The sequence below is a fragment of the Lethenteron reissneri genome, chromosome 51 (genome assembly GCF_015708825.2).
Source record: "Lethenteron reissneri isolate LAM-NWPU_2019-01 chromosome 51, ASM1570882v1, whole genome shotgun sequence".
NCBI classification, from domain to species: Eukaryota; Metazoa; Chordata; class Hyperoartia; order Petromyzontiformes; family Petromyzontidae; genus Lethenteron; species Lethenteron reissneri.
The window spans coordinates 10,818,450-10,833,899 of NC_083829.1; the positions used below are offsets into that span (position 1 = coordinate 10,818,450).

At 46.6% G+C, this 15,450-nt stretch overlaps 1 protein-coding gene across 7 annotated transcripts in view; it reads left to right on the plus strand.

The window, feature by feature from the left end:
• Positions 1-15,450, plus strand: part of LOC133355618 (uncharacterized) — a 180,150-nt gene that overhangs the window by 13,554 nt on the left and 151,146 nt on the right. For 6 of the 7 annotated variants that reach the window (XM_061572973.1, XM_061572972.1, XM_061572975.1 and 3 more), the window contains exons 2-3: positions 8,853-8,918; positions 11,980-12,082. The exons of the other annotated variant lie outside the window; for it this stretch is intronic. In XM_061572973.1, coding sequence (XP_061428957.1) covers positions 8,867-8,918; positions 11,980-12,082 — 155 coding nt within the window. In that variant the 5' untranslated portion in view covers positions 8,853-8,866. The remainder of the gene's footprint in view (positions 1-8,852; positions 8,919-11,979; positions 12,083-15,450) is intronic. 7 annotated transcript variants of the gene reach the window in all.

Genomic DNA, 15,450 nt, shown 5'->3' on the forward strand with positions numbered 1-15,450 from the left:
ATGATCTGTTATATTTATTTTGGCACGATCATGTACATTTTTTTATCCAGCAATCCTTAATTTTCTTTTCGCCAATGTCTAGGCGTGTAGCGGTGCGTCGACTCGTTGATGAAAATTGATTCTTACGAGAGGTAGCTCAGAGGTCAAAGGGATTAGATGGCATCGCTGTGAGCCTGGATTTGAATCCAGGTAGTTGCCCGTTATTAAACCGGGTCCTCAAGTCAGGGCACCGCGGTGGTGAGATGTTTACTACCTCGCCTGGTATACAGAAGATCGTGGGTTCAATCCTGACCCTGACACCTGTATATATGGAGTTTGCAAGTCTTTCTCCCCGTGGTTGCGTGGATTTTTTTCCGGGTCCGGTTTTCTCCCGCACATTTTGAAACATGCTTTTAGAGTATTTGGCTGATATAAATGTCCACGTGACAATAAGCCACTTCGTTGAGCTATTGTTTGTGGCCAGGTCGCTTCTGAAAAAGAGCTACATAGATCAGTGGGCCTTGCCTGGTAAATATTGTTTTTAGTATTGAGTTAATTGTCTCAGCTCAGTCACCTATGACTGTAGCATCAACAGCAACATAAATCCCATACATTAAGTTTGATTCTGCGCTTAATTTAGATACAATTCCAGCTCTGAGCAAGCATTAAAATATTGGCTGCTATGCGTAAATAGCGTCACTCTCATATGCCGAGCGAGGAGGAAGATGCTGCCCTCTACTGTGTGTGGACCTGAGGTCACTTGAAAGAACCTCAGAGGTAGTTCTGTGATATCCGCTATCCATAGACCGTTCTCTAACACGCGGGGCTGCTCTGCCAACGATCCCCGAATGGAATTCTCTCATCTCGTGACGTGACGCCGATGGCAAAATCCTGCAAACATTTTGGGGGGAAATTGATTATAAAAATGGTTCCTGTTTTCAACGACAATGCATCAAATCATGTACACGAGAATGGATTACTCATAATTTATACAAATCGTTTGCAAATGTTACGTTATGCTTTTGAGGTTAATGGTGACAAAAAAAACGTATCACCGATCCAAACATGACAAACATCCAAGCAATATGGTAAATAAAACACAGCATAAATGTTTAATCAAAATGTTAGGTGGGAGGCCATTTGTTCAATTTTAAAACATTTTTCAAGTACTTATCAATTTAGCTACACTACTGCATACACGGGTGACTCTCTTACATTGGATATTTTTTTTCCTTTTAATCTGCACATGCAATTCCCTTACATTTCATTAAAACGTATAAACCGATTGTGGTGCTGCATTGTCACGCTTGCAATAGCATACTGCTTTGGCCACTGTCTTCGTGTCCATTGTATTTAACTATTGGGCACACGGTACCCCTGCGCTAGTAGTCCATACGTGTGGAGGTTACAACATAACGTGGATTCATATACATTTAAAAGTAAGTCAGCTGGCCATTGTCTCCAAGGAAGATGCACTCATACTGCAATACACTATTCCGCATCGTCACTCGAGTTTCCTTTGACAATAATACTTTCCACTCTTTTCTTTACCAAGTAAATCCCACTGAGCTGCTGACTAGCTCTCTTTCAGAGGCGACCTGACCACACACGATAGCTCATCGAAGTGGTTGATATCATCACCCATGGGAATTTATAGTCACAGCCAAATAAGTTCAACGCACGTTTGTAAAACGTGGAGGGAAAGAAAAAAACCGAGGACCCGGAAAAATCCATACGATCACCACTGGTCGAACACGTGGACTCCAAATATACAGGCGTCGTCAGGGTCGGAATCGAACCCATGATCCTCTGGCATAGCAGGCGAGGGAGATGACATCTCGCTACCCACTTCGAGGCCTGGTGTGCCGATGCCGAAGCGGATCGCCGCCACAAAAGAAAAGTAAGGAGAAGGAAGCCGGCCCGGCACTGCGAATTCCACTTCCATCTGGGAACCACGTGGTGCCCCCAATGTCCAAAGATCTGCAGATCCACAATTGGACTCCTCAGCCACCTCAAGAACCACCACTAGACCGGATGGACGTCATCCTCAGATCCCGAGGGACGACGATGACTGCGTGAAGCTCTTCATTTCATAACCGTCGAAAGGGCACCAAAGACGAAGGCTGCAAATGTCCACAGATGGAGCAGCAGCAGCAACAGCAGCAGCAGCCATTACTGAGACCCTCGAGGCAAGCGTTTTAGCTCTTCACAGGCCGTGCAGCCAACACCGTGATACTCACATGGCACGCGTCCAATTGCAGTGATAGATCATGCCGATTGATGACTAATGAAGAATCCGACAATAATAAAAAATGCATGGCGGTGATGATTGATTTCATTTTTTGCGATTAATGAAGGCAAATTTTCTTTTCTGGTTCCATGCAAATAATCAATTTGTTGGCGTGTTTTTTCTTCCGATATATAAATGTGCGTAATAGTGTTGCTCGCCTACAGTGGCTCTTGCTGGTAGGGTTATTATCACAATCCTTTAACTTGATTGGTTTATATTCTGTGTATTAACCTCCCTTTGTTTCTATAATAAAACCCTACCGTTGGTAGAGATAGCAGCGGAGGCTGTCATTTCACAGGTTATACGAAGGAACGGGAGAGCATCTTCATCCAGAGTATTCAAAAGCCCGGAATTCTGGAATGGACAGTTTAACATCTGCCAAACTCTTCCTCCCCCCCCCCCCCCCCCCGCTGTTACGATTGTGTTATTTTAACGTTGTCTTGATTTTACCTTTGGGAGTTTGTCAACATTTGCATTAAATCTCACTTGGCACCACTGCCGTGAGTGTGTAGAGCGAGCCAAAAGCTATTTTGAACCCATGTTTATTATGTTAGAAGAATGCAACATTTCCTAGCTTAGGCTCGGGGACATTCACAGACATGAGAAGGCCCCTCCCTGACCTGCACTCCTTTGACCATAGAGACACGTTGGGTTGATACATAGCAGAGGCAATTAATGGGGCACAGTGCCACAAAGAAACCCAAAGTGGTGAATGGCCGTTTTCCCCATCCATTCGGTGGAGCATTTAGGTTTGTGTGGCCACCAAATTTCTGGGAGGCTCAAACAGGACGTGGTGTGAGCTGATTGCAGCGCCTCTCTCCGCCATCCCCTGCCTACTTTTACATACGCCTGATCGCCTGTGTACACATTGCTGTGTTCCTTGATCTGGATGTGGTCTCCGTGTCTTAAGTGTGTGTCTCCTATGGCTATGTCTCTGTATCTCCGTATTTCTGTGTATGTCTCGGTACCTCTTAGTGTCTATCAGATAGAGAGCAGGCAGATACAGAGAGACATGCGGAGATGCAGACAGATGCACAGAGACAGAATATGCATAACTTTCATGGTCAGTTACAAAAGGGCTGTTTATAGGCCTGGGCCATGCTGAACCAGGGCGAATTGTGTTCCTACCAGCGATGTGACTTCATCTAATTAAGTGACGAAATAAAGAATGTTGTTGCCATAATTGATGGCCAGCCAGGAGACCATCAAATTTCTAGGGATGAGAACCCATTTTAATTGACGGGCAGCTGCCCCAGATTCAGACCGAGGCTCTAAGCTGTGCTGGCTCAGCAGTGAGACATGGGCATTGCCTCTCTTTTGCCATCCGTTCATTTGGGAAAACTACTCTCGAGGATGGATTAAAATAAAGTAAGTCGCTTGCAAATGAAGCTACGACCCGATATTATGGATCGTGTGTTTGGAATACGACATCCATTCATTCGCCTATGCGAAGCCTTCGGCTTTCCGTGACCCTTGGCAAAGAAGCTGACAAGGACGTTACACGCGTAGCCCCTTTCACGTGGATCTCCGCAAAACTGCGAAAGGCACCCCGTGGGAGGTGTGAATTGTGAACAAGCACCAAGTTTGAATGACAGCAATATGACCCGGGTCAAGAGCTAAATAAAAGCGGTGTTTCTCTCGCACGCTCGCGAGAAGATAAATGTGTTTGTTCTTCACACGTTGGTGGACAAGCTGCAGCGAGATTCTCCGTCGTATTTTTCGTGCACAGTCCAGCTCACCCAAAATAAAACTAGGTGGTCACGAACTGCAGTCCATTATGATTGCTTTGTTACAGCCTTTAATATGATAGGTGAACTCCTTTCTATGCGTTACCCTATTACCCGAGACCCCTATTATCTGCGGGGGCTGTAGGATCCGCGAACACTCTTGTTATCAATGTCCCTGTTCCAATTATTCCCCATAAGTGACTGCGCCAGTGGCTTCTAATCACCCGCAATTTTTTTCCGAATTAAAGGGGAGTCCCACGCTGCATAACGGCAATGATGATGGTGGTGAATATGATGGCGGCGGTGGTGTTAATGACGATGGTAGAGGTGTTAATGATGGTGTTGATGACAATGATGACGAAGGTGGTGGTGTTGATGGTGGTGTTGATGACAATGGTGGCGGCAACGATGATGACTGGTGGTGGTGTTGATGGGGGTGTTGATGACGATGATGACTATGGTGGTGGTGTTGATGGTGGTGTTGATGACGATGATGACGATGGTGGTGGTGTTGATAGTGGTGTTGACAATGATGGTGGCGGTGACGATGGTGGTGTTGATGACGATGATGACTATGGTGGTGGTGTTGATGGTGGTGTCGATGACGATGGTGGTGGCAATGATGATGACTGGTGGTGGTGTTGATGGTGGTGTTGATGACGATGGTGGCGGCAACGATGATGACTGGTGGTGGTGTTGATGACGATGATGGCGATGGTGGTGGTGTTGATGGTGGTGTTGATGACGATGATGACGATGGTGGTGGTGTTGATGGTGGTGTTGACAATGATGGTGGCGGTGACGATGGTGGTGTTGATGACGATGATGACTATGGTGGTGGTGTTGATGACGCTGATGACGGTGGTGGTGTTGATGCTGGTGTTGATGACGCTGATGACGGTGGTGGTGTTGATGGTGGTGTTAACGACGATGGTGGTGGCGACGATGATGACGATGTTGGTGGTGGTGTTGATGACGATGATTCGTTATTATTTTTGCATTGTGCTTTTGCACTCGGGGTGTGGATAAATGACGATAATTATAATGACGATGATAGGAGCAACGCTTTATGCCGACCCACGCCTCCTCCCAAATCAAGTTTGGTAAGATCATTTCCCACTGTATTTGGAAATTCAATTTTCACGTGATTCCTCGTGTCAACTCAAACCGCAGGCAACAACAGCTTTTGCCAAATTCACTCACGGAGTGGGAGGTTGGTTGGCATTCAGCCTATTAATTGAGCCGCTTGTGTATTTATTGACAGCCTTTGAGAAAATACTGACGGCATCGTTTTTGTTGAAAAGTCAATGTCGTGTGGCCTTGTCAGTCGGGCTGAGGAGGCATTCATCCAGCAGTTTTAGGATTAAGTGCTGTAAATTATTAGTATCATCCCTTATATCTGACAAATAGATTTCAGCCTCGCGTTTTCCTCGGCTCAAAATATTTCTTCAAAAGCATCGCTGCTCCAATCCCATTTGCTCAATTACTGGTTCCTTTCATCTCGCTAATTCGGTCACGCTTGCAGTCTCCTCATGGCGGCGTTCGTCTTTCGTGAAGAAAGCTCATTTGGCCAGTGAACACAAAAGTCCGATCCAATATTATTCACACCGTTCGAGAAAAATTGACAATTTACAAAAGCCGCCTTCCCAGCCTCATGTCATTGACACGTTGCAACGTTGCTGATATGCATAGAGCAGAACTCGCTAATTGTTTAAAGAATTTATAAAGTTTTTCACTTATTATATCTCGTTTGCGCTATTGGCTATTAAGGCACAGATCAAAGTACAGTGATGAGCTGCATCTGTATTGATCCTTCACAAAGCCCTGTACAGGAATCAGGGTCCAAGGCTGCTTTTGATCTTTTATAAATGGGACTTGCTGAGCACAAGAACACGCTGTCAGCTGTGCAGATGCGTGACTCATCCCCTATCGGTGTGATAATGCGTGGTTTGCAACATACATACAAGCCACAGGAGTAGGTTTTAATTAGGCAAAGAGAGACGTCTTGCTCACCCTTTAACATTTCAGCACAAAGTCGGTAACAATTTGCAGAACGAAAAGAGCACAACTGCTACATCGGCGACCGCATCAGTACTTTGGCTTTTCGCTTCATGAGCTATTGCCGTCATAATGCGCAAGAAGAGACTAGAATCATCACCAGAATCACGTGGATGTCGGAAGACCCCCGCGACGCACAACCAAGAGAGTCCACATTTCACAGCGTTGTAGAAGGAGGCCTTCTGCAATGTTAGGCCGATGTCAGGGCAGATCCGACAAGGCCACGAGGCGGTTAAGGGCCATGCGCGAGAGCGTCCTCCATTCTTGCAGGGACCTTTCCAGGCGGTGGTGGCCACGCACGCGGCCTGCAACCCGGCATGAGGGTTTACGGTGGATCACCGCACACGCGTCCTGAAACTTCCCTCCCGCGGGCATAGAGGCGTAATAACCTGGCTCGCCGGCAGAACGCAGCACGGAAAAGCGTGGGCCGATACCGTCTTGTCCCTTCTGTATGGGATCGAGCGTTGCCCCCTCACTTGTGTGCTTTTTCTACAGGTCCTTCGGCTTCCTCCCACATGCATAATAAACACTCGCCACTAATTGGCTGAAACCATCTTAATATGGAGATAATTTCTGGGCCATTGTTGGCTCCGGCTTTCACGGACTGGCTAGCCCTCCAGCTTGGTCTGTGGTTCCAGCTCAGCGATTGCGAGGTGCAATTTGCATGAGCGATGCTTTATAAAATTAATCATTAGACTGTTTTTATTTTTAGATCAGGTACGCATGTGGAATATCCCCCCCCCACCTGTTTTTTGTGCTAGATGGTAGAGGTATCGTGCGATTAGAAGCGAAGCAGCCTCTAATGTGTCAGTGCATTTGCACAAAAAAAATAACTATGAAACTTAACTAATTTTGATTTTACCAGGTCCGCTGAGCTATATAGCTCTTTTTCAGAAGCGACCTGGCCACAAATGATAGCTCAACGAAGTGGCTTTTCACGTGGACGTTTATACCACCAAATAATAGAGACGTGTGTGTGTCTAAGTGTGGAGGGAAAAAACCGGAGTAATATTTTAATCTGAATTATTATTTGTTATAAAATGTGGATTCTTAATGCACAAATGAAATACAGGTATTATAAACTATCCAGTGTGTGACTGGTCACCCAGAACAGACCGTGGGACATCTAGCAAATCAATTCTCAAATCACAAATACGAAGGAGGAGGCGTCGTCACGACAGCGATGGACCACTCCCCTACTCCTGACGCAATCATCTGGCTCACCCACTAATCCGCAAAAATGATAGCTGTTTCTCTCCTCATCAGCATTGGCCATGTGAAGGGGAAGATGCCTGCTCACACTTGAGTGAAATTCATCAAGTAATTAACCTGCACTACAGAGACAAATATGAACAATCGGACACGTTTAAAAATGGGTAGAACAGCTCTAATTAGGATGTGGGCATGTTTGAGTTGACAACAGAAGGGGTAGGTCAGTTGAATTCCCGAAAGGATTGTGCTCAGTGGGTGTCAAAATTGTGAAACAGAAGAACATTAAGCAAACACAGTTCACCCTTTTATCACGCCTTGTCGGGCAGATTTTTATACAGGCATGGCATTTTCCCTCGCATAATCATCGCAGATGGAAACGAGCCCTTGAAGCCTCAAGTCTCGCGGAGCGTGGGAACTCAATCTCACACCCAGCGTGCTTCTGAGCCGCTCCTGAATTGTGAACAGAGGCAGCTGAATTCTGTTCCCCGGTGGTCGATAGCGTGATATCCTTACGAGTTTGTTCTGAACCTCAACACATTTCCAGCTCTCGGCTGCTTCACTCGGGCAGTCCCTTCCATACGGTGCCCAAAGAGACGTGAGAAAATCTGAATTTTTATCCGTCAGCCATCAGAGTTTCTTTCTGCCAACCTCTTTATCTAAAGTTGAAATCATTAATTTTGACGGACTTATATGACGGAGCATTGTTTTCGCTTGGGTTTTCATAGATAGAGCCACTTGAGGGTTGGCAGTCTTGGTGGTCGTGGATACAGTACTGGGGCCTCAGTAGTGTACAGTAAAGATGCCCTCATGGCAATTGCCTGTTAAAACCAATAGGTTTATGGATTGGCGTGGCACTAGACTATGTTTAAGACTTTGTAACATGCCAACAGATGCCTTTGACCAGGTTTTGGGTAAAAATAAACCTATTTTACGTGCTGCTCATTTCCCCTTGTGGTCCTGATGCAGTAGTAAGCGTGTCTTCACATCACATTGAGTTGGAGTGCTTTGGGACCTCATTGTGAAATGACTGATAATGATGATGGTGGTGGAAATGTCGGTGATCTGTAATCAAATGAGCTGCGTTCAGGTCCTGAGCGAGAGGTGAAAATTTCCCCACGCATTTAGCGAGCACCGTTTTCTCCGTTAGGAACAAGCTGCTATCGAATTTCCTGCAGTGTCCTCGTTACGTTATTTAATCATCCCCAGAAGTGGGACTTCATAAAGACGACCTCTTGACGAGTAATTCAACCCACGTCCTGCCAATCGCAAATTGAGCACGTAACTCGGCATGGACATTACTCATATACTCGTGACATTGACAGTATAAAACAAATATAAAATAAACGAGAACTTTACTGTTGAAACAAAGGCAAAATATAGAGCTTGCAGCATTCAGTTAATAATGTTGGTTTTATATAAATATATATTTTAATAAAACATTAAAATTTTCACTTGTCAGGGTGATGTGAATTTTACGACCAACATTTGTGGTGACGTTGCAGAAGCAGATGATGAAGGCGATTGTACTTGACAATGACGAGCAAGTCCGTTAATACGTTCCGACTCTTTTGACGTCTGTGATGTAGATCAAGAGCCCGATATGAAGACGCAGAGACGGACAGCTCCAAAGCACGCGAGCCGGAGATCAACGGGTGCTTACGCACGCACTCGCACGCGCGGCACACGTGCACAACAAAACAAAGACAAAGATCCCAGTATAGCCTTGACAGACTGTAGGGGCAAGTGCTGTTAGCGAGCACCTATAAAGACCGGCAGGGCACACGAGGGGGTGGGTGGCCAACACCACGCCCGGCCGCCTTTGTCTCCCTAGTGGCGATGTTTACTACACATCACACTAGGTGCTCATTTGAGGCCGAGTCGACCTAGGGGAGGCCCAGGACCGGTTGAGATAATCGTCACTGGTGTTGGCCGTGAGCGGGAATCGAACCCGGGTCGCCAGGTTTGTAGCGCAGCGTAGCGCTAACCGCTACACTACCGCTCCCCACACGTGCACAACACACAACGTGCACAACGTGCGCGCACCCAACTCCGTGCACGCGCACACTTGCACAAACGCACGTGAGAATACTTCATCCTCGCAGCGGCAGCGGATTTTGGCTGCTGCCATCGAACAAAGCCGCTGGTCACCGCATCACCCGGTGCTTTCGGATGCGCTTCTGCGGCCGTCTGGAACGCTCTTCTGATATTAGGAAGCCACTGGAGCTATGCACTTTTAATTCACCATCTATATTGACAAACTCATTCCTGTAGAACGGCTTTTTGTGTTTAGTTTGTGTGCCTTCTCCCGTACCTCCGATTCGCACAATTGGCAACGTACTGGTGCGAAAGAAGTTCAACATACATACTTTCACAAGTAGGTTTTTGCAGCCAACGTTATGATTGCTGATATATTTTTGAGTGATGCCACATAATGGGCTTATCTTCCACCACCCAACACGAGCAATACAACATAATTGTCACGTGTACAGGCTTTGCCTATGTCAAATATTTGGATTGTGAGATTTGTCTTTAAATTTAGGTAATATTTGGAACATTAAAAGCTCATTACTGGTGACAAACGGGTGGTGGAGGGTGTTAACAACACAATTCGATAATTTACACGGCCTCACCCGAAAAACATAATGAATCGCATAAAAGTAACTCGCTCACGTATGTAAGCGAGCACACAATTGGGCACGTAAATACGACCTTGCAAACGTAGAAGTCAAATTTGAGTTCTTGGTGTGAAAAGAAATACAGAATGCGTACGGGACACTCAAAGCTGCCCTCATGAATCTTCAAAAATGCACGCAATTTGTACGCATGTATGTATGTTGAACATCTTTCGCACCGTACGTAGCCAACCGTGTGCTAATCGGAGGCGGCAGGAGGAGTTCACCTTCCACCCATATTGCCAATTTCACAAACACATTGCACGCATCATTCTGATCTGTCCACTTGACATTCCGGGCCTTTGGGATCTCTGCTCAGCATTTGTGCTAAAATATATATTTAGATGCATAACTTTCATATATATTTTTAACTGTCTGAAATTTTCCCTTTTGTAGTTCTTGTTACAAATGTCATCTTCGCACGTTCAGCCCCATCAAACGCTGGCCACCGAAAATAGAATCTCAAAAGACTAAACGCGGTAGATGGTTATTTTAAGTGCGGGTTTGCTCTGAGCCGTAGCTGTTTCGGTCGGGAGGCTGAATTCTCAAAAACAGCTGTGCCGCATCGCTGCCATTGCTGCATATTTAGGCAGCACTTGCGATGTTTGAAGACTGGCTTGGGTTCATTATATCCGCCATGAATACATGTATCCTCACGAGTGATCGATCTCACCTTCCACCCATGTAGCCATCCGTGTGTACCGCTGGATATGGCCGGTTCACACTTGTAGCCCAACACATCGAAGGTCGGATTTGCGGATGGCGTTGAGATCACGTGGCAAGACGCATCTGCACGTGCAGCCAAGTGCTTACAGGACGCAGTTCAGGAAATAGGCTGCCAACCTGATTGCTTGTCTTATTTTTTGTTTGCGTCCATGGGGTGTTTTTTTTTATTGAAACTCCCAAAGGAACAAAAGAAGTTGACCAGACATTTCAAACAGGACCCTGCCTTCCCATAAGAGGGTAATGAGATTCAGCAAGGCCCCGGTTAGTAGGTGGGGGAGCGGTGACGTGGCGGTTAGCGTGCAGCGCTACGAACCCGGGGACACGAGTTCGATTCCCGTTCATGGCCAACACCAGTGACGATTATCTCAACCCATCATGGCCCAACCATTTAACTGTTATAACAAATACAACAGATTTTAATTTCTGTATTAGTATCCAGGAGGTCGTGGGTTCGATCCCAACCCTGACGCCAAGTATATTTGGAATTTGCATGTTTCTCTCCCTGTGGTCGTGTGGATATTTCTTCGAGTCCTCCGGTTTTTCATGCCACATTTAGAATCAATGTTTGTATAAGAATATTCGGCTGCTGTACATTTACGCTGGATAAGCCACTTCGTTAGGCTATCATTTGTGGTGCTTCTGAAACAGAGCTATACATCTCAGTGGGCCTTGTTTGTAAAAACTATGAAACTATAAACTATATTTCGATTTAAAGCTTTCGTGACTGCAGGGATTCATCTTCTTGGTTCTTTCGGTAAAGTCACGTAGAAGGGAAGTAATAAAATAATAAAAAAAAACATAATAAAATAATTCTCATGACGTTTCGAAACGTCGTGAGAATTATTTTATTATGTTTTTTTTTATTATTTTATTACTTCCCTTCTACGTGACTTTACTATAAACTATGTTTATTTTTCCAGGTAAGGCTCATTGAGTTATATAGTTCTCTTTCAAAAGCGACCTGGCCACAACGTGGCTTATCATGTGGACATTTATGGCAGCCAAATAATCTTAAACGCGTGTTTTTAAATGTGAATGGAAAAACCAGAGGACCCGGAAAAAAATCTACGTGGCCATGGAGATAACATGCAAACTCCAAATATACAGGTGTCGGGGTCGGGATCGAATCCGTGACCTGTATACCAGGCGAGGTAGTTAACATCTCGCCACCGTGGCGCCCCATGCGCGTATGATGTACTTCTTGCGCACCGTACGTAGCCAACCCGCTAATCGGAGGCGCCTTTCGCCTGGTAAAACAATTAAAATTAGTTTAGCTCTTTGAGACAGTTTAGTTGATTTGACTCCATCCCTTCAGGTCTGGAAGAGGACGGAAGCGAGCGTAGAGAGGACCCTGTAGCCACGCGGTGGAGGAGCAAGGGGCAGCTCATCGACGCCCCTCCTACCTCACCACGGGCGAGGTACGACTGCTGGGCACCCACCACGAGCGAGTTGAGAGTCCCAGAGGTCTGTTCGCGAGTCGACTTCTTCGCCTCCTCTACACACCAGGGGCTTCCCAAGCTGGCAATCTTTTTTTGTTGTTGTTTAAAATATGAACAGTGTTGCCGTGAGCACAGGCTCAGGTGGGATTCAGGCTCGGCAACAGGGCCAAAGATCCAAACACATCAAGGGGGCAGGAATACATCTTTCTGTATGAGAGTGCAACACATTTGTTGAATGGAGCCAGGATGTTATAATGAGAGCTTTGGTGGGCAGGGGGGGATAGGGAATTTGGGAGGGAATTTCAAAGCGGAGCATTGCAAGGAATGTAGCAGAGCGAGAGAAGTTATGTGACCTGCAGTGTGGTGTGTGAGTGGGTGAGTGAGTGGGTGAGTGAATGAGTGGGTGATTGTGAGTGAGTGAGTGCGTGGGTGAGTGGTTGTGACCTGTAGTGTGGTGAGTGAGTGGGGTGAGTGAGTGGGTAAGTGAGTGAGTGGTTGTGATCTGAAGTGTGGTGTGTGAGTGAGTGGGTGAGTGAGTGAGTGCGTGGGTGAGTAAGTGAGTGGGTGAGTGAGTGAGTGTTTGTGACCTGCAGTGCAGTGAGTGAGTGGGGTGAGTGAGTGGGTGTTTGTGACCTGCAGTGTGGTGAGTGAGTGTGTGGGTGGGTGAGTAAGTGAGTGGGTGGGTGAGTGGGTGGTTATGACCTGCAGTGTGGTGTGTGAGTGAGTGAGTGTGACCTGCAGTGTGGTCCGTGAGTGAGTGAGTGAGGGTGAGCGAGTGGATGGGTGCGTGAACACAATGTGGTTGAGGCACACCAGTCCGCCTGGTGACTCTTGAGCAGCTGGTGTAACTATCTAAAAGTGCTTTTTGAACTTGACAAAAAAAATGTTTCTGTACGATTGAATAAAGAAAAACAAAATGTGAATGAATGTGCCAGTGGGCAAGGTTTCATGTCCATTAATTTCACCATTTTGTGGAATTTTAAGGACATCAACATCCCTAACACGTTGCATTTGTGCGCGGAGATACGTTGAGCCCTAGGGAGGCATCACACTTGCCAAGATGTCGCCCGTCAATTAAAAACTTCATATTTTATTTATCTCTTGCGATTGTTAATATTTACAGCCTTCTCCAGTTAGAGCACATCTATGCTGTTGGCTTCCAGTAGCAAAGCAAAATCATCTTAGCCTTTCAGCAACTATAGACAACGCTAACCTTGTTGTGAAACAGTGCAGAAGTAAGATAATTGGCCCGCTGTGCTTGAGTAATCTCTGTTACATGAAATAATCTTAATTTGTGTACGTGATTAAGTTGCTATATTGGGTAACCGAAGTTCTCAAAACTCAGCTTCAACAAATTACTTTCAAACCCAATCTGTTCTTAAGGTAGACTTGTGCTGTGCAACTCATTAACACACAGGAACCTCATTTTAACTTTGGTAGAAGCCCAGGATTTAAATTCAACATTTCAACTCATTCAAAGCCAAAGTGATTTACTGCTCAAAAAAGCATCAGGGTTGGTGCTCAATCTTATTGTTTACAGTCAGTGCTGGCAATTCCTCATCCCTATGGTGGGGGTGAGTTTCACTATTGGACAGCCACTGTTGACTTCCTACAAATTGATAATAATTCTTAATCACCCTGCAGCGATGATGCCTATGGTTGTGAGTTCAAGCGGAGTTGGGGCTCATAGGGCTAACACATTTCCTCTTGTGTTTATTCTCGGTGGCATTCTAAGGATATTGAGTTTTCGTTTGAACAGTGGTAAATGAATTTACCTACGTGACTTTACCAAAAAACCAAAGAGTATGGATCCTTGCAGTCACGAAAACTTCATATCTAGAATTAGTGGTAAATGAGCTTGTAATTTGAGTTGTACATTGTCGAATTAAAATCCTGAATTAAAGAGTTCATGCCATCGGCCATCGGCATGACTTTGTTTTGTAGGATGAGATAGATGTGATGACATTATTTATCCATAATAGAGGTTTTTTGGGTTAGACCTCGTAACTATAAAATGTGCCGTTAAACCCGCCACCACCCGACACAGCCAACTAGTAAGGTTTGTCACGTAAACAGAACGTGCCAATTCGTCACTAGCACAGCACACCGGTGTGTTGGAGAGCAAATCCACAGCATTTACAATCTGAGTGCGACGTTTAGCCAGCAATTTATGTAATGACGACTTACACACTTCTCTTGAGATGGCACTTCATTGAAGACACGTTCACTTGAAATCAGTCGGAGATCCCACTGCAACAGCCTCCCGCGCATCTCCCGCTTATAAATCAACACGACGCTCGCTCTACCGGCAACGCCCACTTCTGTCACCTGACCACGCTCCCTTCTCGAACATTCCCCGTGGCCACCAGTCCCTTCGCACTCACAACTGACTCCCCTGTCATTACCTCCCGTGGCCACCAGTCCCATCGCACTCACAACTGATACCCCTGTCATTACCTCCCGTGGGCACCAGTCCCATCGCACTCACAACTGATACCCCTGTCATTACCTGCCGTGGCCACCAGTCCCTTCGCACTCACAACTGACTCCCCTGTCATTACCTCCCGTGGCCACCAGTCCCATCGCACTCACAACTGATACCCCTGTCATTACCTCCCGTGGCCACCAGTCCCATCGCACTCACAACTGATACCCCTGTCATTACCTCCCGTGGCCACCAGTCCCATCGCACTCACAACTGATACCCCTGTCATTACCTCCCGTGGCCACCAGTCCCTTCGCACTCACAACTGATACCCCTGCCATTACCTCCCGTGGCCACCAGTCCCTTCGCACTCACAACTGATACCCCTGTCATTACCTCCCGTGGCCACCAGTCCCTTCGCACTCACAACTGATACCCCTGTCATTACCTCCCGTGGCCACCAGTCCCTTCGCACTCACAACTGATACCCCTGTCATTACCTCCCGTGGCCACCAGTCCCATCGCACTCACAACTGATACTCCTGTCATTACCTCCCGTGGCCACCAGTCCCATCGCACTCACAACTGATACCCCTGTCATTACCTCCCGTGGCCACCAGTCCCTTCGCACTCACAACTGATACCCCTGTCATTACCTCCCGTGGCCACCAGTCCCATCGCACTCACAACTGATACCCCTGCCATTACCTCCCGTGGCCACCAGTCCCTTCGCACTCACAACTGATACCCCTGTCATTACCTCCCGTGGCCACCAGTCCCTTCGCACTCACAACTGATACCCCTGTCATTACCTCCCGTGGCCACCAGTCCCTTCGCACTCACAACTGATACCCCTGTCATTACCTCCCGTGGCCACCAGTCCCATCGCACTCACAACTGATACCCCTGTCATTACCTCCCG